Source organism: Salmo salar, chromosome ssa10 (genome assembly GCF_905237065.1).
Source record: "Salmo salar chromosome ssa10, Ssal_v3.1, whole genome shotgun sequence".
Taxonomy (NCBI): Eukaryota; Metazoa; Chordata; class Actinopteri; order Salmoniformes; family Salmonidae; genus Salmo; species Salmo salar.
In genome coordinates this window covers 51,258,143-51,283,764 of record NC_059451.1, presented here as the reverse complement: position 1 = coordinate 51,283,764, position 25,622 = coordinate 51,258,143, and the positions used below count along the sequence as shown (strand labels likewise).

General features: G+C 47.1%; 1 protein-coding gene across 12 annotated transcripts in view; it reads right to left on the bottom strand.

The window, feature by feature from the left end:
* The window catches only part of dlg1a (discs large MAGUK scaffold protein 1a), a 389,839-nt gene that overhangs the window by 108,241 nt on the left and 255,976 nt on the right, over positions 1-25,622 (bottom strand). For all 12 annotated transcript variants that reach the window (XM_045687910.1, XM_045687907.1, XM_045687908.1 and 9 more), the window contains one exon: positions 12,939-13,065. In XM_045687910.1, the coding sequence (XP_045543866.1) occupies positions 12,939-13,065 (127 nt within the window). The remainder of the gene's footprint in view (positions 1-12,938; positions 13,066-25,622) is intronic.

Here is a 25,622-nt window from a genome sequence, read left to right as displayed (position 1 = left end):
GTGCATTTATACAGAGATTTGATTACACACAGGTGGATTCTATTTATCATCATTAGTCATTTAGGTCAACATTGGATCATTCAGAGATCCTCACTGAACTTCTGGAGAGAGTTTGCTGCACTGAAAGTAAAGGGGCTGAATAATTTTGCACGGCCAATTTTTCAGTTTTTTATTTGTTAAAAAAGTTTGAAATATCCAATAAATTTCGTTCCACTTCATAATTGTGTCCCACTTGTTGTTGATTCTTCACAAAAAAATACAGTTTTATATCTTTATGTTTGAAGCATGAAATGTGGAAAAAGGTCGAAAAGTTCAAGGGGGCCGAATACTTTCACAAGGCACTGTACATACATATACATACATACACACACACATATATACATACATATACATACATACACATACATATACATACATTATAAATATATACACTATTATATACATACACATATGTATTTACACTAATTTACACCCTATTATACACATACACACATATATACACATACATATATACACACACACACACACACACACACACACACACATATACAATTATACACATACATATATACACTATTATACACGCACAAATATACACACACTATTATACATATACACACTATTATACACACACACAAATATACACACACAAATATACACACACACAACACTATACATATACACACATATACACACTATTATACACATACATATAAATACATACATACATATATACACACACACATATATATACACACACACTATTATACATAAATATATACACACACACATATATACACATACATATATACACACACAACACTATACATATGTAACCGATGTGAAATGGCTAGTTAGTTAGCGGTGGTGCGCGCTAATAGCGTTTCAATCGGTGACGTCACCCGCTCTGAGACTTGAAGTAGGGTTGCCCCTTGCGTTGCAAGGGCCGCGGCTTTTGTGGCGCGATGGGTAACGATGCTTCGTGGGGTGTCAGTTGTTGATGTGTGCAAGGGTCCCTGGTTCGAGCCCAGGTTGGGGCGAAGAGAGGGACGGAACCTACACTGTTACATTGATGCTGTTGACCCGGATCGTTGGTTGCTGCGGAAAAGGAGGAGGTCAAAGGGGGGGTGAGTGTAACCGATGTGAAATGGCTAGTTAGTTAGCGGTGGTGCGCGCTAATAGCGTTTCAATCGGTGACGTCACCCGCTCTGAGACTTGAAGTAGGGTTGCCCCTTGCGTTGCAAGGGCCGCGGCTTTTGTGGCGCGATGGGTAACGATGCTTCGTGGGGTGTCAGTTGTTGATGTGTGCAAGGGTCCCTGGTTCGAGCCCGGGTTGGGGCGAAGAGAGGGACGGAACCTACACTGTTACACATATACACACTATTATACACATACACACATATATATATACACACACATATATACACACTATTAAACACATACATATATATACACACTATTATACATATACACATACATATATATATACACTATTATACACACACACACATATACACTATTATACACATACATATACAATATCTACACTGTATTTCTGATCAATTTGCTGTTATTTTAAATGGATAAAAATGTTATTTTCTTTCAAAAACAAGGACATTTCTAAGTGACCCCAAACTTTTGAACGGTAGTGTATACACTATTACACACACACACACACACTATTATACTCACACACACACGCACACACACACACACACACACACACACACACACACACACACACACACACACACACACACACACACACACACACAGTAACAGTAACAGTGTTACACACTGACACAGACACAGTTAAAGCCCAGCCAAAGGCTTCCTGAAACACACAGAAACAAAAAGGTGAAGTTTAGTTCCTCCAGTCCTATTATTGGAAGTAGTGTTCTCTCTAGTGGTGATCATGGACATTACACATTTCTGTTTGGTCTATTTGTTCAGAAAGGCAGCATTGGCATGGAGCGGTCAGCAGAGGGCACTGCCACACAGTCATTATGTTCAGCACCTTTACTTCCACTATCCCCAGTCCGCTTCACTCTCTATTACAACACTAACATCTCAACACTAGAATATCATTTAGACTCTGATATTATCATTAGATAGATGGTATTCAATATCAATAAGATTATATAATACAGGGACAACATAATCCCGAGGAGAATGGCATGCCAGCTTCCCTGCAAGATATAGCCTCTCTCTACACAATGAGAGAATGAACATGAGCATTAGACTGGATATGGTGTGAGGGGCGGATCTGAAAGCTTATCAGATTTATTCAAAATGAAATTCAGCTATTGGTCCAGTCCTGGTGTACACGCAGGGTGCGGATGGCGGTGTGACGCGGGTTTTGGTAACCGCTGTGACGTCTGTTGGGTGATGCAGTTCCGCTGGGCCCTGGCCTTAAATCCCTCCAATAAAGTGGATTAAATACGGTAGAATTGAGGCCTGAGGCTACATCGCTGTATACCCATACAACTATCACCCCGCCGTGGCTCTGCCCGCCATCTGCCCGCTTCACTCACTGTCTCTTAATGCCACACACACACAGTCAAACACAGTTGCACACACACACACACACACACACACACACACACACACACACACACACACACACACACACACACACACACACACACACACACACACACACACACACACACACACACACACACACACACACACACAGTCACAAGAACACAGTCACACTAACACACCAATGAATGTTGAGTTAAACAAACCATACAACTCAATGTACAAGGATTACTTTTTAAACATTCCACCCGAAAAATGTACTAAATAGTTTATTTACTTGAAGAACAGTGCAGTGGTTTCCCTAAGTACATGCAGTAGCCAGCCAAACAGGAAAGTAGCCAGCAAACAGAAGAAAAAGTAGCCAGCCAAACAAAAAAGTAGCCAGCCAAACAGAAAAAGTAGCCAGCCAAACAGAAAAAGTAGCCAGCCAAACAGAAAAAGTAGCCAGCCAAACAGAAAAAGTAGCCAGCCAAACAGAAAAAGTAGCCAGCCAAACAGAAAAAGTAGCCAGCCGAGTAGGCTGACCCCCCGGGTAGAAAAATAGCAGAACAAGCTCTATTTTGGTGGCCTCTGGTACATTCTAATGCCTTGAGGTTAAATTCATTTGAATTCAATCCCTTTTTGACAGCACCCCTTTTGATTTGAACAAAACCTTCCATACATATTTACCCAGTGTAGAAGTGTTCAGAAAGTTACTTTTTGGACTGGGTGCCAAAACATTCAAGAGGTAAGGGTGCTCAAAGTCGACATATTTAGCGTACCCCACCCTACCATGAGACATCTTCATCAGTGGAAAAGATAAACGGTTGAAATTGATATAATTTAAAAGCTTACAAAAAGAATTGTCAAACTAAATTGAATGACTTTACCTCCCAGATTGGTAAAGTGGTAGTATTGAGTAGAAAGATTACTGAAAACGTATGAATTTAGTGCGTTGTTAGTCGTCTCGGTTTAGGCCTATATGATGAGAAGTAATTTCTAAGTAAGATAACCTTTTTCGAGATTAAACTGTTCTTCTCTTGAGTTTAAAGTCCTATTTACAGTTTTACTGCAAACCAATGTGTCATTTTGTAATTTGGGTGAACTATACATTTAACAGTTTGGCCTGGGTGGGATTGTCAAGGCAGGATGTTTGTGAGTCACAGAGTTGGTAGGATTTCAGACCTGTCAATCAATCACTGTGGGTGGGACTTTTTATTATTATTATTATTTTATTTAACCTTTATTTAACTAGGCAAATCAGTTAAGAACAATTCTTATTTACAATGACGGGCTAGGAACAGTGGGTTAACTGCCTTGTTCAGCGGCAGAACGACAGATTTTTACCTTGTCAGCTCGAGGATTCGATCTAGCAACCTTTCGGTTACTGGCCCAACGCTCTAACCACTAGGCTACCTGCTGCCCAAGAAAGGCAGCAGATTAGTTATCTAGTCCGAAAAACTATTCTAGTCTACTCTTTCAATTTAATTTATTGTGGCAAACACATAAGAAATAATGTTGTGTTCTGTCAAGTAAACATGGATTATCTGTTGAAAAACAACATATAATTATAGAAAAATTGTTTTAAAAACACTAACATTTTCAGGGGGAGGACCCATGAGCCAAATTGTGCAGCACAACTTTTATACAATGTTAGGCGCCCATGAATAGACCTACAAGTATGATAGAAGAATAATTCAGGTATTAAACATGGGCTTTACAACACAGAAATCAGCAGCTGACTACTCCATTGTGGACACTTTAATCAAATCAGTAGACCTATAATCAATATCTTCGATAAAACCTTCTTAGTATCATGACGTTAGCTTAAAGAACCTTCAATCTGTTTACTTTTAGCATATTCTGGACCAGAATGAGGATCTCTCTCCACTACCTATTGTTCCTGCAGTGTTTTCATAATTTATCTGCAGTGGCGCAGCAGTCTAAGGCACTGCATCTCAGTGCTGGAGGCGTCACTACAGACACCCTGATTCGAATCCAGGCTGTATCACAACCGGCCATGATTGGGAGTCCCATAAGGCGGTGCACAATTGGTCCAGCGTTGTCCGGGTTTGGCCTGTGTAGGCAGTCATTGTAAATAAGAATTTGTTCTTAATTGACTTGCCTAGTTAAAGAAAGGTTAAATAACCAAAAAGCAGTAGTATTCTAACAGTAGGGAAATTAGGGAGCAAAATGAATGTCTCTTTCACTGATACAATTCACATAAAAGATCCATTCAAAAAAGAGCCGTTCATTCGTAAACAACACATAAATAGGCTACACTGAAGAGTCGCTTTAACGATCACTAGCAAGTCGCGGCATGGGCTTCGAATCCCAAGAAAATACAAATCAAATCTTTGGATTACTATGAGATACCATGGACATCTACAGTTGAAGTCGGAAGTTTACATACACTTAGGATGGAGTTATTAAAACTCATTTTTTAACCACTCCACAATTTCTTGTTAACAAAGTATAGTTTTGGCAAGTCGGTTAGGACATCTACTTTGTGCATGACACAAGTCATTTTTCCAACAATTGTTTACAGACAGATTACTTCACTTATAATTCACTGTATCACAATTACAGTGGGTCAGAAGTTTACATACACTTAGTTGACTGTGCCTTTAAACAGCTTGGAAAAATCCAGAAAATTATGTCATGGCTATAGAAGCCATTTAGAAGCCATGACAAGCGGATAGGCTAACTAAAATCATTTGAGTCAATTACCTCCAAACTCAGTGTCTCTTTGCTTGACATCATGGGAAAATCCAAAGAAATAAGCCAAGACCTCAGAAAGAAAAAATTGTAGACCTACACAAGTCTGGTTCATCCTTGGGAGCAATTTCCAAACGCCTGAAGGTACCACATTCATCTGTACAAACAATAGTACACAATTATAAACACCATGGGACCACGCAGCTGTCATACCACTCAGGAAGGAGATGCGTTCTGTCTCCTAGAGACAAGCCAAAGAACACCATCCCAACCGTGAAGCACGGGGGTGGCAGCAACATGTTGTGGCGGTGCTTTGCTGCAGGAGGGACTGGTGCACTTCACAAAATGGATGGCATCATGAGGGAGGAAAATTATGTGGATATATTGAAGCAACATCTCAAAACATCAGTCAAGAAGTTAAAGCTTGGTTGCAAATGGGTCTTCCAAATGGACCATGACCCCAAGCATACTTCCAAAGTTGTGGCAAAATGGCTTAAGGACAACAAAGTTAAGGTATTGGAGTGGCCATCACAAAGCCCTGACCTCAATCCTATAGAAAATTTGTGGACAGAACTGAAAAAGCATTTGCGAGCAAGGAGGCCTACAAACCTGACTCAGTTACACCAGCTCTGTTAGGAGGAATGGGCCAAAATTCACCCAACTTACTGTGAGAAGCTTGTGGAAGGCTACCCAAAATGTTTGACCCAAGTTAAACAATTTAAAGGCAATGCTACCAAATACTAATTGAGTGTATGTAAACTTCTGACCCACTGGGAATGTGAAGAAAGAAATAAAAGCTGAAATAAATCATTCTCTCTACTATTATTCTGACATTTCATATTCTTAAAATAAAGTGGTGATCCTAACTGACCTAAGACAGGGAATTTTTACTATGATTAAATGTCAGGAATTGTGAAAAACTGAGTTTAAATGTGTTTGGCTAAGGTGTCTGTAAACCTCCAACTTCAACTGTAACTACGTTGTATGATTTCTGAATGGCAAAGGGATATAGGAGATTTACTTTATCCAGTCAGTTTGACATCTTTTATAAACTAGTCAACACAAGCTGTTTGGTCATCAATCAAAGAACATAAAATAGCCTGTGCACCGCGACTTCGTGGCTCTTGGGCTATGAAACACACAAAAGAAAAATAGATGAATGTGCCACAAAACAATAATTAAGTGGATTTCCAATCATTGTTACTCTTACATTACATGGGACATGAGATGATGAATAAGCATCATGCTCTCCCTCTGTGAAAATACATTTGACAGCAGCCAACCACAAACAAAAATAACACAGGTAGGCTACAGAGAGGCGGGACCGACAGCAGACTGACAAACCAGCAGTGTTTCACATCACTGGCTTTGTGACTGACAGGTGCCTGTCCTACCAATAGATCTCTAGAAGAGTCATGTCGTTTGTTCTAGCGGGAGAAGGCTGTACAGACTTTTCTGACTAGCGAATTGAAACGTTTAAATGAAAAGAAGCCTAGTTAATTCATGAAGTGGAGCTTATGGAAAACACGGACAGTGCAGATACAAAGTTTGGCAGCAGAATGACGACACAAACAGCACAAAACAGTCATTCTGTTACCAAACTTTGAATCTGCACTATTCATGTGTTTTTGTAAAAATGTTCAGTGTAAATTGTTAAAAGTTGTCCTTGTGCATAGTGTTGTATGGTTTGTTTAACTTTGCAATCATTGGTTTTTGTTTGACATACATTTTAAAGTAAAAAACCTGAGGCTCAGTGTCATTCTGTTACCGTGGAAATGCCCCACATACAAACACGCACACACAGACTCATACAAAAGCCAAACCGTGGGACAACAGAGCCTGTGTGCACTACGTAGGTAACAGAAGTACCCCAGACAGAAGTAAGTAACTGTCACAAGTCACCAGCATATTCGTTTCTAGCTATCCATCTCTCTCTGTCCCTAGCTATCCATCTCCCTCTGTCCCTCCCTCTGTCCCTAGCTATCCATCTCCCTCTGTCCCTAGCTATCCATCTCCCTCTGTCCCTAGCTATCCATCTCCCTCTGTCCCTAGCTATCCATCTCCCTCTGTCCCTAGCTATCCATCTCTCTCTGTCCCTCCCTCTGTCCCTAGCTATCCATCTCTCTCTGTCCCTCCCTCTGTCCCTAGCTATCCATCTCTCTCTGTCCCTCCCTCTGTCCCTAGCTATCCATCTCCCTCTGTCCCTAGCTATCCATCTCCCTCTGTCCCTAGCTATCCATCTCCCTCTGTCCCTCCCTCTGTCCCTAGCTATCCATCTCCCTCTGTCCCTAGCTATCCATCTCCCTGTCCCTAGCTATCCATCTCCCTCTGTCCCTCCCTCTGTCCCTAGCTATCCATCTCCCTCTGTCCCTAGCTATCCATCTCCCTGTCCCTAGCTATCCATCTCTCTCTGTCCCTAGCTATCCATCTCCCTCTGTCCCTAGCTATCCATCTCTCTCTGTCCCTCCCTCTGTCCCTAGCTATCCATCTCCCTCTGTCCCTAGCTATCCATCTCCCTCTGTCCCTAGCTATCCATCTCTCTCTGTCCCTAGCTATCCATCTTTCTCTGTCCCTCTCTCTGTCCCTAGCTATCCATCTCCCTCTGTCCCTAGCTATCCATCTCTCTCTGTCCCTAGCTATCCATCTCTCTCTGTCCCTAGCTATCCATCTCTCTCTGTCCCTCCCTCTGTCCCTAGCTATCCATCTCTCTCTGTCCCTCCCTCTGTCCCTAGCTATCCATCTCTCTCTGTCCCTCCCTCTGTCCCTAGCTATCCATCTCTCTCTGTCCCTCCCTCTGTCCCTAGCTATCCATCTCCCTCTGTCCCTAGCTATCCATCTCTCTCTGTCCCTAGCTATCCATCTCTCTCTGTCCCTAGCTATCCATCTCCCTCTGTCCCTAGCTATCCATCTCCCTCTGTCCCTAGCTATCCATCTCTCTCTGTCCCTAGCTATCCATCTCTCTCTGTCCCTAGCTATCCATCTCCCTCTGTCCCTCCCTCTGTCCCTAGCTATCCATCTCTCTCTGTCCCTAGCTATCCATCTCCCTCTGTCCCTAGCTATCCATCTCTCTCTGTCCCTCCCTCTGTCCCTAGCTATCCATCTCCCTCTGTCCCTAGCTATCCATCTCCCTCTGTCCCTAGCTATCCATCTCCCTCTGTCCCTAGCTATCCATCTCTCTCTGTCCCTAGCTATCCATCTCTCTCTGTCCCTCCCTCTGTCCCTAGCTATCCATCTCTCTCTGTCCCTAGCTATCCATCTCTCTCTGTCCCTAGCTATCCATCTCTCTCTGTCCCTAGCTATCCATCTCCCTCTGTCCCTAGCTATCCATCTCCCTCTGTCCCTAGCTATCCATCTCTCTCTGTCCCTAGCTATCCATCTCCCTCTGTCCCTAGCTATCCATCTCCCTCTGTCCCTAGCTATCCATCTCCCTCTGTCCCTAGCTATCCATCTCTCTCTGTCCCTCCCTCTGTCCCTAGCTATCCATCTCTCTCTGTCCCTCCCTCTGTCCCTAGCTATCCATCTCCCTCTGTCCCTAGCTATCCATCTCCCTCTGTCCCTAGCTATCCATCTCCCTCTGTCCCTAGCTATCCATCTCTCTCTGTCCCTAGCTATCCATCTCTCTCTGTCCCTAGCTATCCATCTCCCTCTGTCCCTAGCTATCCATCTCCCTCTGTCCCTAGCTATCCATCTCTCTCTGTCCCTCCCTCTGTCCCTAGCTATCCATCTCTCTCTGTCCCTCCCTCTGTCCCTAGCTATCCATCTCCCTCTGTCCCTAGCTATCCATCTCCCTCTGTCCCTAGCTATCCATCTCTCTCTGTCCCTAGCTATCCATCTCTCTCTGTCCCTCCCTCTGTCCCTAGCTATCCATCTCCCTCTGTCCCTAGCTATCCATCTCCCTCTGTCCCTAGCTATCCATCTCTCTCTGTCCCTCCCTCTGTCCCTAGCTATCCATCTCTCTCTGTCCCTCCCTCTGTCCCTAGCTATCCATCTCCCTCTGTCCCTAGCTATCCATCTCCCTCTGTCCCTAGCTATCCATCTCCCTCTGTCCCTAGCTATCCATCTCTCTCTGTCCCTAGCTATCCATCTCTCTCTGTCCCTAGCTATCCATCTCTCTCTGTCCCTCCCTCTGTCCCTAGCTATCCATCTCCCTCTGTCCCTAGCTATCCATCTCTCTCTGTCCCTAGCTATCCATCTCTCTCTGTCCCTCCCTCTGTCCCTAGCTATCCATCTCCCTAGCTATCCATCTCCCTCTGTCCCTAGCTATCCATCTCTCTCTGTCCCTCCCTCTGTCCCTAGCTATCCATCTCCCTCTGTCCCTAGCTATCCATCTCTCTCTGTCCCTAGCTATCCATCTCCCTCTGTCCCTAGCTATCCATCTCCCTCTGTCCCTAGCTATCCATCTCTCTCTGTCCCTAGCTATCCATCTCTCTCTGTCCCTCCCTCTGTCCCTAGCTATCCATCTCCCTCTGTCCCTAGCTATCCATCTCTCTCTGTCCCTAGCTATCCATCTCCCTCTGTCCCTAGCTATCCATCTCCCTCTGTCCCTAGCTATCCATCTCCCTCTGTCCCTCCCTCTGTCCCTAGCTATCCATCTCCCTCTGTCCCTAGCTATCCATCTCTCTCTGTCCCTAGCTATCCATCTCTCTCTGTCCCTAGCTATCCATCTCCCTCTGTCCCTAGCTATCCATCTCTCTCTGTCCCTAGCTATCCATCTCTCTCTGTCCCTCCCTCTGTCCCTAGCTATCCATCTCTCTCTGTCCCTAGCTATCCATCTCTCTCTGTCCCTCCCTCTGTCCCTAGCTATCCATCTCCCTCTGTCCCTAGCTATCCATCTCTCTCTGTCCCTAGCTATCCATCTCCCTCTGTCCCTAGCTATCCATCTCCCTCTGTCCCTAGCTATCCATCTCTCTCTGTCCCTCCCTCTGTCCCTAGCTATCCATCTCCCTCTGTCCCTAGCTATCCATCTCCCTCTGTCCCTAGCTATCCATCTCTCTCTGTCCCTAGCTATCCATCTCCCTCTGTCCCTAGCTATCCATCTCCCTCTGTCCCTAGCTATCCATCTCTCTCTGTCCCTAGCTATCCATCTCTCTCTGTCCCTCCCTCTGTCCCTAGCTATCCATCTCCCTCTGTCCCTAGCTATCCATCTCCCTCTGTCCCTAGCTATCCATCTCCCTCTGTCCCTAGCTATCCATCTCTCTCTGTCCCTAGCTATCCATCTCCCTCTGTCCCTAGCTATCCATCTCCCTCTGTCCCTAGCTATCCATCTCTCTCTGTCCCTAGCTATCCATCTCTCTCTGTCCCTCCCTCTGTCCCTAGCTATCCATCTCCCTCTGTCCCTCCCTCTGTCCCTAGCTATCCATCTCCCTCTGTCCCTCCCTCTGTCCCTAGCTATCCATCTCCCTCTGTCCCTCCCTCTGTCCCTAGCTATCCATCTCCCTCTGTCCCTAGCTATCCATCTCCCTCTGTCCCTAGCTATCCATCTCTCTCTGTCCCTAGCTATCCATCTCTCTCTGTCCCTCCCTCTGTCCCTAGCTATCCATCTCCCTCTGTCCCTCCCTCTGTCCCTAGCTATCATCTCTCTCTGTCCCTAGCTATCCACCTCTCTCTGTCCCTCTCTCTGTCCCTCCCTCTGTCCCTAGCTATCCATCTCTCTCTGCCCCTCTCTCTGTCCCTAGCTATCCATCTCCCTCTGTCCCTAGCTATCCATCTCCCTCTGTCCCTCCCTCTGTCCCTAGCTATCATCTCTCTCTGTCCCTAGCTATCCACCTCTCTCTGTCCCTCTCTCTGTCCCTCCCTCTGTCCCTAGCTATCCATCTCTCTCTGCCCCTCTCTCTGTCCCTCCCCAAAACAGTGGATTTTCTCTGAGGCTTTCATACAGCCTGTCTGAATGTCAACTAAGAACAAACCTGCTGCCTCTTTCTGTCTCCGCTTTCTTTCTCATTTCATGGCTCACAGCAACAGGAAGCGTGGAGAGGGAGCAAAGCAGAGTGACAAGACATTTGGCAGTGCGCCTCAAGAGTGCGTGTTTGTCTGCATGTGTGTGTGTGTAGAATGGAAAAAAATAAGGATCTATTAATTCTATTTAGTGTCTGCCTCTGTCTGTAAGATAAAATGGATGTGTTGGTTGAAGGCTGAGAGGTGGACTGTTGTGGTCAGGCAGTCTGTTCCCACTGATGACAGAACTGTATATCTCTGGCTGTGGCAGGACTGAGCTGCTCAAGGTGACCAGAGCTTAGCCATGCTCTCAATCTTTCTCACTCTTCATCTTTTTCACTCTCTCCATCTTTTTCTCTCCCTCTCCCTATCTTTCTCTCCCTCTCCCCATCTTTCTCTCCCTCTCCCCATCTTTCTCTCCCTCTCCCCATCTTTCTCTCCCTCTCTTCATCAGCCTCACCTCCCAGACATATCTCCCCAGGTTACACAGCTGGCCTCTCATTAGCTTCAAAACCATTCATCGTCCATAACTTCATCTGCCAGCTCCAGCAACAGAGAGAGGGCAGAAAGAGTGAGAAGGCAGAGAGAGAGAGAGAAAGAGAGAAGGGCATAGAGAGGGAGAAGAGAGGGGAAAGAGAGGGCAGGGAGAGAACATGAGTGGGAGAAAAAAGAAAGGGGTGGACACCTGAAGACCTACAGAGAGAGGGATGGTGGATGAGGAGGAAAATGTGGAGGTGGAAGATAAAGAGGAAGATGAGAAGGAGGACGAGGAGAAAGATAAAGAGGAGGAGGAAGAGGAGAGGGAAGATAAAGAGTAGGAGGAAGATAAAGAGGAGGCAGATAATGAGGAGGAAGAGGATGATAAAGAGGAAGAAGATGAAAATAGAGGAAAATAGAGGAAGAAGAGGAGGAAGAGGATAAAGTGGAGGAAGAGGAAGAAGATGATAAATAGGAGGAAGAGAAAGGACATATAGTACCATAACTCAGATTAAGGGGAGGAGATATTGCACCAAAACTCAGATTAAGGGGAGGAGATACAGCACCATAACTCAGATTAAGGGGAGGAGATATAGCGCCATAACTCAGATTAAGGGGAGGAGATACAGCACCATAACTCAGATTAAGGGGAGGGGATACAGCACCATAACTCAGATTAAGGGGAGGAGATATTGCACCAAAACTCAGATTAAGGGGAGGAGATACAGCACCATAACTCAGATTAAGGGGAGGAGATATAGCGCCATAACTCAGATTAAGGGGAGGAGATACAGCGCCATAACTCAGATTAAGGGGAGGAGATACAGCACCATAACTCAGATTAAGGGGAGGGGATACAGCACCATAACTCAGATTAAGGGGAGGGGATACAGCACCATAACTCAGATTAAGGGGAGGAGATACAGCACCATAACTCAGATTAAGGGGAGGAGATACAGCACCATAACTCAGATTAAGGGGAGGGGATACAGCACCATAACTCAGATTAAGAGGAGGAGATACAGCACCATAACTCAGATTAAGGGGAGGAGATACAGCACCATAACTCAGATTAAGGGGTGGAGATACAGCACCATAACTGAGAGCCACTGAGAGGCAAGAGAAGTAAAGTGACTCATTCACTACGGTACTGATGAATCTCAGCAGCAGCAACTACTTATGGCAACACACTCCCCTTGTCCATTACACTCATAAACCAACACAAACATTAACAAAACATATGAACATTTAACGCTTTGTAAAAGAAAAGGGATCACACAGTTTACCTTGTAACCTCGTCGTCTCCCAGCATGCTCTTGGGGACAGGCGAGTAGCGTCCAGGCGTGGCAGGGGTATGGGGCCGGCTCAGGTAGTTGGAAGGGCTGATATGGTTGTCCATGTGAGGGGAATACGCTAAAGAAACACACACACACACACACACACACACACACACACACACACACACACACACACACACACACACACACACACACACACACACACACACACACACACACACACACACACACACACACACACACACAATCAATATAATGGTCTCCGCCTCAGTGTGTAGATAGATAGCCAGTTAATATTAGCGGCTAATGCTAAGAAAAATTGTAAAACGCTGCTTAGTGAGGGAGGCGCTAGGCTAATAGCTCACTTCACCTTGAGCCGACCCTGGTACAGACAGGGGCAGAGCAGGATACTATAAAACACATGCTTTATGGCTCCCCTGACAGGGGGAGGTAATCTCCTTAAATGAAGACGACCTTCAGAAATGGCACAAGCACCACAACAAAACAATCAATAACATTGCCCAAGTGAAATACTGGAACGTTCCACCTGGTACTGGACAGGGTTGGCCCATAGGCAACATGGAACGTTCTGCCTGGCACTGGACAGGGTTGGACCATAGGCAACATGGAACGTTCTGCCTGGTACTGGACAGGGTTGGCCCATAGGCAACACGGAACGTTCTGCCTGGTACTGGACAGGGTTGGCCCATGTGCAACATGGAACGTTCTGCCTGGCACTGGACAGGGTTGGACCATAGGCAACATGGAACGTTCTGCCTGGCACTGGACAGGGTTGGCCCATAGGCAACAAAGCAAGACTGAAGTGAACTATTAAGAAATAAGGGTTAATATTTTATAATAACATAAAATATGATTTCATAGGCATATTAACCTCTTGACGGTCGCCTAGGATAGGGGGCGCCACAGCGCATTTTGAAAAAAATGTGTGCCCATTTTAAACGGCCTACTACTCAAACTCAGAAGCTAGGATATGCATATAATGAATACTTGTGGATAGAAAACACCCTAAAGTTTCTAAAACTGTTTGAATGGTGTCTGTGAGTATAACAGAACTCATATGGCAGTCAAAACCCCGAGACAGATCGAAACAGGAAGTGGAATTATGAATTGCGAACTCAACTTCATCACGTTGCCTATTAATCACACCGTGAGCTATGGTTCATTGAGCACTTCCTATTGCTTCCACTAGATGTCCCCAGTCTTTACAAAGTGATTTGAGTCTCCTACTGTGAAAACTGACAGAATGACACGCTGTGGAACGTGGTCACACGGAGAGGGCCATCACCATTATGACGCCGGCGCCACTGGCTACCCTCCCCTTTCGAAACGTTTTGAAACACAATGCAATCGTCCCCCTCGAATCTTATTGGAGCTCTGGTTGAAAAAGGCCCTAAAGATTTATGTTATACAACGTTTGACATGTTTGAACGAACCTAAATAAGAAAAAAATGCATTTTGTTGAAAGAGTCGCACGTCGGAACTTTTGGTGAAGCCTTCAGAACGCGCTAACAACAACAAGCTAATGGAACATAAAGGATGAACTTTTTCGAACGAAAATACATTTGTTGTGGACCTGGGATTCCTGGAAGTGCCTAAGGATGAAGATAATCAAAGGTAAGGGATTATTGACAATAGTATACAAGACTAGATTTGATATGGATGGCGCTGACCTGTAACGGTAGCCTATTGTTCTGAGTATCGCATCCCCTTTTATCGCAAAGTGTGATTACCCAGTAAAGTTATTTTAAAATCTGGCATTACAGGTGCTTTCAAGAGATATTCATCTATAAATCTTAGAATGACAATATTACATTTTAAAAATGTTTTCGAATAGTAATTTAGTAAATTGTAGCGCTGTTTCATCGGATGCATTTGAGGGAAAATAGTTAGTCAACGTTACGCACCGATGTAAAATGCTGTTTTTATATATAAATATGAACTTTATCGAACAAAAGAATGCATGTATTGTGTAACATGATGTCCTAGGTGTGTCATCTGATGAAGATTGTCAAAGGTTAGTGCTGCATTTAGCTGTTTTTTGGGTATTTGTGATGCATGTGGTTGGTCGGAAAATGGCTATGTGGCTACTTTTACGATATACTCCTCTAACATAATCTAATGTTTTGCTTTTGCTGTAAAGCCTTTTTGAAATCGGACAACGTGGTTCGATTCAGGAGAGGTGTATCTATAAAACGATATAATTTGAAAAAAAAATTGAGAAAAAAAAGAATTACATTTTGTTATGCTAATGGCGATAGGATTTTTCGCTGGATGTCGAGGCCGCACAGGGGTTAAAGCAATGCTTTTAGTTTATTGAAGTGAGAAACGAGAACAATATACGTGTCCCGAAACGTAAACGTGGCATGAACAGTGATTACAACCAATGTTTTCCACCAATGTCACATTTCCTCAGTCTGTATATTCAGCTACAGTCAGGGGGACAGACAGTGGGTCACCCATGGTATATTCAGCTACAGTCAGGGGGACAGACAGTGGGTCACCCATGGTATATTCAGCTAGTCAGGGTGACAGACAGTGGGTCACCCATGGTATATTCAGCTACAGTCAGGGGGACAGACAGTGGGTCACCCATGGTATATTCAGCTACAGTCAGGGGGACAGACAGTGGGTCACCCATGGTATATTCAGCTAGTCAGGGTGACAGACAGTGGGTCACCCATGGTATATTCAGCTACAGTCAGGTGGACAGACAGTGGGTCACCCATGGTATATTCAGCTAGTCAGGGGGACAGACAGTGGGTCACCAATGGCATATTCAGCTACAGTCAGGGGGATAGACAGTGGGTCACCCATGGTATATTCAGTTACAGTCAGTGGGTCACCCATGGTATATTCAGCTACAGTCAGAGGGACAGACAGTGGGTCACCCATGGTATATTCAGCTACAGTCAGGGATATACCCATGGTATATTCAGCTACAGTCAGGGGGACAGACAGTGGGTCACCCATGGTATATTCAGCTACAGTCAGGGATATACCCATGGTATATTCAGCTACAGTCAGGGGGACAGACAGTGGGTCACCCATGGTATATTCAGCTACAGTCAGGGGGACAGACAGTGGGTCACCCATGGTATATTCAGCTACAGTCAGAGGGACACCCATGGTATATTCAGCTACAGTCAGGGGGACAGACAGTTGGTCACCCATGGTATATTCAGCTACAGTCAGGGGGACAGACAATGGGTCACCCATGGTATATTCAGCTACAGTCAGTGGGACAGACAGTGGGTCACCCATGGAATATTCAGCTACAGTCAGTGGGTCACCCATGGTATATTCAGCTAGTCAGGGGGACAGACAATGGGTCACCCATGGTATATTCAGCTACAGTCAGGGGGACAGACAGTGGGTCACCCATGGTATATTCAGCTACAGTCAGTGGGTCACCGATGGCATATTCAGCTACAGTCAGGGGGACAGACAGTGGGTCACCCATGGTATATTCAGCTACAGTCAGGGGGACAGACAGTGGGTCACCCATGGTATATTCAGCTACAGTCAGGGGGACAGACAGTGGGTCACCCATGGTATATTCAGCTAGTCAGGGTGACAGACAGTGGGTCACCCATGGTATATTCAGCTACAGTCAGGGGGACAGACAGTGGGTCACCCATGGTATATTCAGCTACAGTCAGGGGGACAGACAGTGGGTCACCCATGGTATATTCAGCTAGTCAGGGTGACAGACAGTGGGTCACCCATGGTATATTCAGCTACAGTCAGGTGGACAGACAGTGGGTCACCCATGGTATATTCAGCTAGTCAGGGGACAGACAGTGGGTCACCAATGGCATATTCAGCTACAGTCAGGGGGATAGACAGTGGGTCACCCATGGTATATTCAGTTACAGTCAGTGGGTCACCCATGGTATATTCAGCTACAGTCAGAGGGACAGACAGTGGGTCACCCATGGTATATTCAGCTACAGTCAGGGATATACCCATGGTATATTCAGCTACAGTCAGGGGGACAGACAGTGGGTCACCCATGGTATATTCAGCTACAGTCAGGGATATACCCATGGTATATTCAGCTACAGTCAGGGGGACAGACAGTGGGTCACCCATGGTATATTCAGCTACAGTCAGGGGGACAGACAGTGGGTCACCCATGGTATATTCAGCTACAGTCAGAGGGACACCCATGGTATATTCAGCTACAGTCAGGGGGACAGACAGTTGGTCACCCATGGTATATTCAGCTACAGTCAGGGGGACAGACAATGGGTCACCCATGGTATATTCAGCTACAGTCAGTGGGACAGACAGTGGGTCACCCATGGAATATTCAGCTACAGTCAGTGGGTCACCCATGGTATATTCAGCTAGTCAGGGGGACAGACAATGGGTCACCCATGGTATATTCAGCTACAGTCAGGGGGACAGACAGTGGGTCACCCATGGTATATTCAGCTACAGTCAGTGGGTCACCGATGGCATATTCAGCTACAGTCAGGGGGACAGACAGTGGGTCACCCATGGTATATTCAGCTACAGTCAGGGGGACAGACAGTGGGTCACCCATGGTATATTCAGCTACAGTCAGGGGGACAGACAGTGGGTCACCCATGGTATATTCAGCTACAGTCAGTGGGACAGACAGTGGGTCACCCATGGTATATTCAGCTACAGTCAGTGGGACAGACAGTGGGTCACCATGGTATATTCAGCTACAGTCAGTGGGACAGACAGTGGGTCACCCATGGTATATTCAGCTACAGTCAGGGATATACCCATGGTATATTCAGCTACAGTCAGGGGGACAGACAGTGGGTCACCCATGGTATATTCAGCTACAGTCAGGGATATACCCATGGTATATTCAGCTACGGTCAGGGGGACAGACAGTGGGTCACCCATGGTATATTCAGCTACAGTCAGGGATATACCCATGGTATATTCAGCTACAGTCAGGGGGACAGACAGTGGGTCACCCATGGTATATTCAGCTACAGTCAGGGGGACAGACAGTGGGTCACCCATGGTATATTCAGCTACAGTCAGAGGGACACCCATGGTATATTCAGCTACAGTCAGGGGGACAGACAGTTGGTCACCCATGGTATATTCAGCTACAGTCAGGGGGACAGACAATGGGTCACCCATGGTATATTCAGCTACAGTCAGTGGGACAGACAGTGGGTCACCCATGGAATATTCAGCTACAGTCAGTGGGTCACCCATGGTATATTCAGCTAGTCAGGGGACAGACAATGGGTCACCCATGGTATATTCAGCTACAGTCAGGGGGACAGACAGTGGGTCACCCATGGTATATTCAGCTACAGTCAGTGGGTCACCCATGGCATATTCAGCTACAGTCAGGGGGACAGACAGTGGGTCACCCATGGTATATTCAGCTACAGTCAGGGGGACAGACAGTGGGTCACCCATGGTATATTCAGCTACAGTCAGGGGGACAGACAGTGGGTCACCCATGGTATATTCAGCTACAGTCAGTGGGACAGACAGTGGGTCACCCATGGTATATTCAGCTACAGTCAGTGGGACAGACAGTGGGTCACCCATGGTATATTCAGCTATAGTCAGTGGGTCACCCATGGTATATTCAGCTATAGTCAGTGGGACAGACAGTGGGTCACCATGGTATATTCAGCTATAGTCAGTGGGACAGACAGTGGGTCACCATGGTATATTCAGCTACAGTCAGGGGGACAGACAGTGGGTCACCCATGGTATATTCAGCTAGTCAGGGGGACAGACAGTGGGTCACCATGGTATATTCAGCTACAGTCAGTGGGACAGACAGTGGGTCACCATGGTATATTCAGCTACAGTCAGTGGGACAGACAGTGGGTCACCCATGGTATATTCAGCTACAGTCAGGGATATACCCATGGTATATTCAGCTACAGTCAGTGGGACAGACAGTGGGTCACCATGGTATATTCAGCTATAGTCAGTGGGTCACCCATGGTATATTCAGCTACAGTCAGGGGGACAGTCAGTGGGTCACCCATGGTATATTCAGCTACAGTCAGGGGGACAGACAGTGGGTCACCCATGGTATATTCAGCTATAGTCAGTGGGTCACCCATGGTATATTCAGCTACAGTCAGGGGGACAGACAGTGGGTCACCCATGGTATATTCAGCTACAGTCAGAGGGACAGACAGTGGGTCACCCATGGTATATTCAGCTATAGTCAGTGGGTCACCCATGGTATATTAAGCTACAGTCAGGGGGACAGACAGTGGGTCACCCATGGTATATTCAGCTACAGTCAGGGGGACAGACAGTGGGTCACCCATGGTATATTCAGCTACAGTCAGTGGGTCACCCATGGCATATTCAGCTACAGTCAGGGGGACAGACAGTGGGTCACCCATGGTATATTCAGCTACAGTCAGGGGGACAGACAGTGGGTCACCCATGGTATATTCAGCTACAGTCAGTGGGACAGACAGTGGGTCACCATGGTATATTCAGCTACAGTCAGTGGGACAGACAGTGGGTCACCCATGGTATATTCAGCTACAGTCAGTGGGACAGACAGTGGGTCACCATGGTATATTCAGCTACAGTCAGGGGGACAGACAATGGGTCACCCATGGTATATTCAGCTACAGTCAGTGGGACAGACAGTGGGTCACCCATGGAATATTCAGCTACAGTCAGTGGGTCACCCATGGTATATTCAGCTAGTCAGGGGGACAGACAATGGGTCACCCATGGTATATTCAGCTACAGTCAGGGGGACAGACAGTGGGTCACCCATGGTATATTCAGCTACAGTCAGGGGGACAGACAGTGGGTCACCCATGGTATATTCAGCTACAGTCAGGGGGACAGACAGTGGGTCACCCATGGTATATTCAGCTACAGTCAGTGGGACAGACAGTGGGTCACCCATGGTATATTCAGCTACAGTCAGTGGGACAGACAGTGGGTCACCCATGGTATATTCAGCTATAGTCAGTGGGTCACCCATGGTATATTCAGCTACAGTCAGGGGGACAGACAGTGGGTCACCCATGGTATATTCAGCTACAGTCAGGGGGACAGACAGTGGGTCACCCATGGAATATTCAGCTACAGTCAGGGGGACAGACAGTGGGTCACCCATGGTATATTCAGCTACAGTCAGTGGGACAGACAGTGGGTCACCCATGGTATATTCAGCTACAGTCAGTGGGACAGACAGTGGGTCACCCATGGTATATTCAGCTACAGTCAGTGGGACAGACAGTGGGTCACCATGGTATATTCAGCTACAGTCAGTGGGACAGACAGTGGGTCACCCATGGTATATTCAGCTACAGTCAGTGGGACAGACAGTGGGTCACCATGGTATATTCAGCTACAGTCAGTGGGACAGACAGTGGGTCACCCATGGTATATTCAGCTACAGTCAGGGATATACCCATGGTATATTCAGCTACAGTCAGTGGGACAGACAGTGGGTCACCATGGTATATTCAGCTATAGTCAGTGGGTCACCCATGGTATATTCAGCTACAGTCAGGGGGACAGTCAGTGGGTCACCCATGGTATATTCAGCTACAGTCAGGGGGACAGACAGTGGGTCACCCATGGTATATTCAGCTATAGTCAGTGGGTCACCCATGGTATATTCAGCTACAGTCAGGGGGACAGACAGTGGGTCACCCATGGTATATTCAGCTACAGTCAGAGGGACAGACAGTGGGTCACCCATGGTATATTCAGCTATAGTCAGTGGGTCACCCATGGTATATTAAGCTACAGTCAGGGGGACAGACAGTGGGTCACCCATGGTATATTCAGCTACAGTCAGGGGGACAGACAGTGGGTCACCCATGGTATATTCAGCTACAGTCAGTGGGTCACCCATGGCATATTCAGCTACAGTCAGGGGGACAGACAGTGGGTCACCCATGGTATATTCAGCTACAGTCAGGGGGACAGACAGTGGGTCACCCATGGTATATTCAGCTACAGTCAGTGGGACAGACAGTGGGTCACCATGGTATATTCAGCTACAGTCAGTGGGACAGACAGTGGGTCACCCATGGTATATTCAGCTACAGTCAGTGGGACAGACAGTGGGTCACCATGGTATATTCAGCTACAGTCAGGGGGACAGACAATGGGTCACCCATGGTATATTCAGCTACAGTCAGTGGGACAGACAGTGGGTCACCCATGGAATATTCAGCTACAGTCAGTGGGTCACCCATGGTATATTCAGCTAGTCAGGGGACAGACAATGGGTCACCCATGGTATATTCAGCTACAGTCAGGGGGACAGACAGTGGGTCACCCATGGTATATTCAGCTACAGTCAGTGGGTCACCCATGGCATATTCAGCTACAGTCAGGGGGACAGACAGTGGGTCACCCATGGTATATTCAGCTACAGTCAGGGGGACAGACAGTGGGTCACCCATGGTATATTCAGCTACAGTCAGGGGGACAGACAGTGGGTCACCCATGGTATATTCAGCTACAGTCAGTGGGACAGACAGTGGGTCACCCATGGTATATTCAGCTACAGTCAGTGGGACAGACAGTGGGTCACCCATGGTATATTCAGCTATAGTCAGTGGGTCACCCATGGTATATTCAGCTACAGTCAGGGGGACAGACAGTGGGTCACCCATGGTATATTCAGCTACAGTCAGGGGGACAGACAGTGGGTCACCCATGGAATATTCAGCTACAGTCAGGGGGACAGACAGTGGGTCACCCATGGTATATTCAGCTACAGTCAGTGGGACAGACAGTGGGTCACCCATGGTATATTCAGCTACAGTCAGTGGGACAGACAGTGGGTCACCCATGGTATATTCAGCTACAGTCAGTGGGACAGACAGTGGGTCACCATGGTATATTCAGCTACAGTCAGTGGGACAGACAGTGGGTCACCCATGGTATATTCAGCTACAGTCAGTGGGACAGACAGTGGGTCACCATGGTATATTCAGCTACAGTCAGTGGGACAGACAGTGGGTCACCCATGGTATATTCAGCTACAGTCAGGGATATACCCATGGTATATTCAGCTACAGTCAGTGGGACAGACAGTGGGTCACCATGGTATATTCAGCTATAGTCAGTGGGTCACCCATGGTATATTCAGCTACAGTCAGGGGGACAGTCAGTGGGTCACCCATGGTATATTCAGCTACAGTCAGGGGGACAGACAGTGGGTCACCCATGGTATATTCAGCTATAGTCAGTGGGTCACCCATGGTATATTCAGCTACAGTCAGGGGGACAGACAGTGGGTCACCCATGGTATATTCAGCTACAGTCAGAGGGACAGACAGTGGGTCACCCATGGTATATTCAGCTATAGTCAGTGGGTCACCCATGGTATATTAAGCTACAGTCAGGGGGACAGACAGTGGGTCACCCATGGTATATTCAGCTACAGTCAGGGGGACAGACAGTGGGTCACCCATGGTATATTCAGCTACAGTCAGTGGGTCACCCATGGCATATTCAGCTACAGTCAGGGGGACAGACAGTGGGTCACCCATGGTATATTCAGCTACAGTCAGGGGGACAGACAGTGGGTCACCCATGGTATATTCAGCTACAGTCAGTGGGACAGACAGTGGGTCACCATGGTATATTCAGCTACAGTCAGTGGGACAGACAGTGGGTCACCCATGGTATATTCAGCTACAGTCAGTGGGACAGACAGTGGGTCACCATGGTATATTCAGCTACAGTCAGGGGGACAGACAATGGGTCACCCATGGTATATTCAGCTACAGTCAGTGGGACAGACAGTGGGTCACCCATGGAATATTCAGCTACAGTCAGTGGGTCACCCATGGTATATTCAGCTAGTCAGGGGGACAGACAATGGGTCACCCATGGTATATTCAGCTACAGTCAGGGGGACAGACAGTGGGTCACCCATGGTATATTCAGCTACAGTCAGTGGGTCACCCATGGCATATTCAGCTACAGTCAGGGGACAGACAGTGGGTCACCCATGGTATATTCAGCTACAGTCAGGGGGACAGACAGTGGGTCACCCATGGTATATTCAGCTACAGTCAGGGGGACAGACAGTGGGTCACCCATGGTATATTCAGCTACAGTCAGTGGGACAGACAGTGGGTCACCCATGGTATATTCAGCTACAGTCAGTGGGACAGACAGTGGGTCACCCATGGTATATTCAGCTATAGTCAGTGGGTCACCCATGGTATATTCAGCTACAGTCAGGGGGACAGACAGTGGGTCACCCATGGTATATTCAGCTACAGTCAGGGGGACAGACAGTGGGTCACCCATGGTATATTCAGCTACAGTCAGGGGGACAGACAGTGGGTCACCCATGGTATATTCAGCTACAGTCAGTGGGACAGACAGTGGGTCACCCATGGTATATTCAGCTACAGTCAGTGGGACAGACAGTGGGTCACCATGGTATATTCAGCTACAGTCAGTGGGACAGACAGTGGGTCACCCATGGTATATTCAGCTACAGTCAGTGGGACAGACAGTGGGTCACCATGGTATATTCAGCTACAGTCAGTGGGACAGACAGTGGGTCACCCATGGTATATTCAGCTACAGTCAGGGATATACCCATGGTATATTCAGCTACAGTCAGTGGGACAGACAGTTGGTCACCATGGTATATTCAGCTATAGTCAGTGGGACAGACAGTTGGTCACCATGGTATATTCAGCTATAGTCAGTGGGTCACCCATGGTATATTCAGCTACAGTCAGGGGGACAGTCAGTGGGTCACCCATGGTATATTCAGCTACAGTCAGGGGGACAGACAGTGGGTCACCCATGGTATATTCAGCTATAGTCAGTGGGTCACCCATGGTATATTCAGCTACAGTCAGGGGGACAGACAGTGGGTCACCCATGGTATATTCAGCTACAGTCAGAGGGACAGACAGTGGGTCACCCATGGTATATTCAGCTATAGTCAGTGGGTCACCCATGGTATATTAAGCTACAGTCAGGGGGACAGACAGTGGGTCACCCATGGTATATTCAGCTACAGTCAGGGGGACAGACAGTGGGTCACCCATGGTATATTCAGCTACAGTCAGGGGGACAGACAGTGGGTCACCCATGGTATATTCAGCTACAGTCAGTGGGACAGACAGTGGGTCACCCATGGTATATTCAGCTACAGTCAGTGGGACAGACAGTGGGTCACCATGGTATATTCAGCTACAGTCAGTGGGACAGACAGTGGGTCACCCATGGTATATTCAGCTACAGTCAGTGGGACAGACAGTGGGTCACCATGGTATATTCAGCTACAGTCAGTGGGACAGACAGTGGGTCACCCATGGTATATTCAGCTACAGTCAGGGATATACCCATGGTATATTCAGCTACAGTCAGTGGGACAGACAGTTGGTCACCATGGTATATTCAGCTATAGTCAGTGGGTCACCCATGGTATATTCAGCTACAGTCAGGGGGACAGTCAGTGGGTCACCCATGGTATATTCAGCTACAGTCAGGGGGACAGACAGTGGGTCACCCATGGTATATTCAGCTATAGTCAGTGGGTCACCCATGGTATATTCAGCTACAGTCAGGGGGACAGACAGTGGGTCACCCATGGTATATTCAGCTACAGTCAGAGGGACAGACAGTGGGTCACCCATGGTATATTCAGCTATAGTCAGTGGGTCACCCATGGTATATTAAGCTACAGTCAGGGGGACAGACAGTGGGTCACCCATGGTATATTCAGCTACAGTCAGGGGGACAGACAGTGGGTCACCCATGGTATATTCAGCTACAGTCAGTGGGTCACCCATGGCATATTCAGCTACAGTCAGGGGGACAGACAGTGGGTCACCCATGGTATATTCAGCTACAGTCAGGGGGACAGACAGTGGGTCACCCATGGTATATTCAGCTACAGTCAGTGGGACAGACAGTGGGTCACCATGGTATATTCAGCTACAGTCAGTGGGACAGACAGTGGGTCACCCATGGTATATTCAGCTACAGTCAGTGGGACAGTCAGTGGGTCACCCATGGTATATTAAGCTACAGTCAGGGGGACAGACAGTGGGTCACCCATGGTATATTCAGCTATAGTCAGTGGGTCACCCATGGTATATTCAGCTACAGTCAGGGGGACAGACAGTGGGTCACCCATGGTATATTCAGCTACAGTCAGAGGGACAGACAGTGGGTCACCCATGGTATATTCAGCTATAGTCAGTGGGTCACCCATGGTATATTAAGCTACAGTCAGGGGGACAGACAGTGGGTCACCCATGGTATATTCAGCTATAGTCAGTGGGTCACCCATGGTATATTCAGCTACAGTCAGGGGGACAGACAGTGGGTCACCCATGGTATATTCAGCTACAGTCAGGGAAACAGACAGTGGGTCACCCATGGTATATTCAGCTACAGTCAGGGGGACAGACAGTGGGTCACCCATGGTATATTCCCCTACAGTTAAATAGCCAGCCATTCACCCTGCTTCTAAACAGGAACCCGTCCTCCTTCATAAGAAGTCTGGCTCAGATTGGACCTATGACTGTAAACTCTATTCTAATGCCTATTGGTCCAGATATAGTACTCCCTCCCCACCAACTCACTGTGCCCATTGCATTACTGCTGTAGCTATTGGGGGCAGCAGCCAGCGACCCGCTGGGTCTGGGTGGCCTT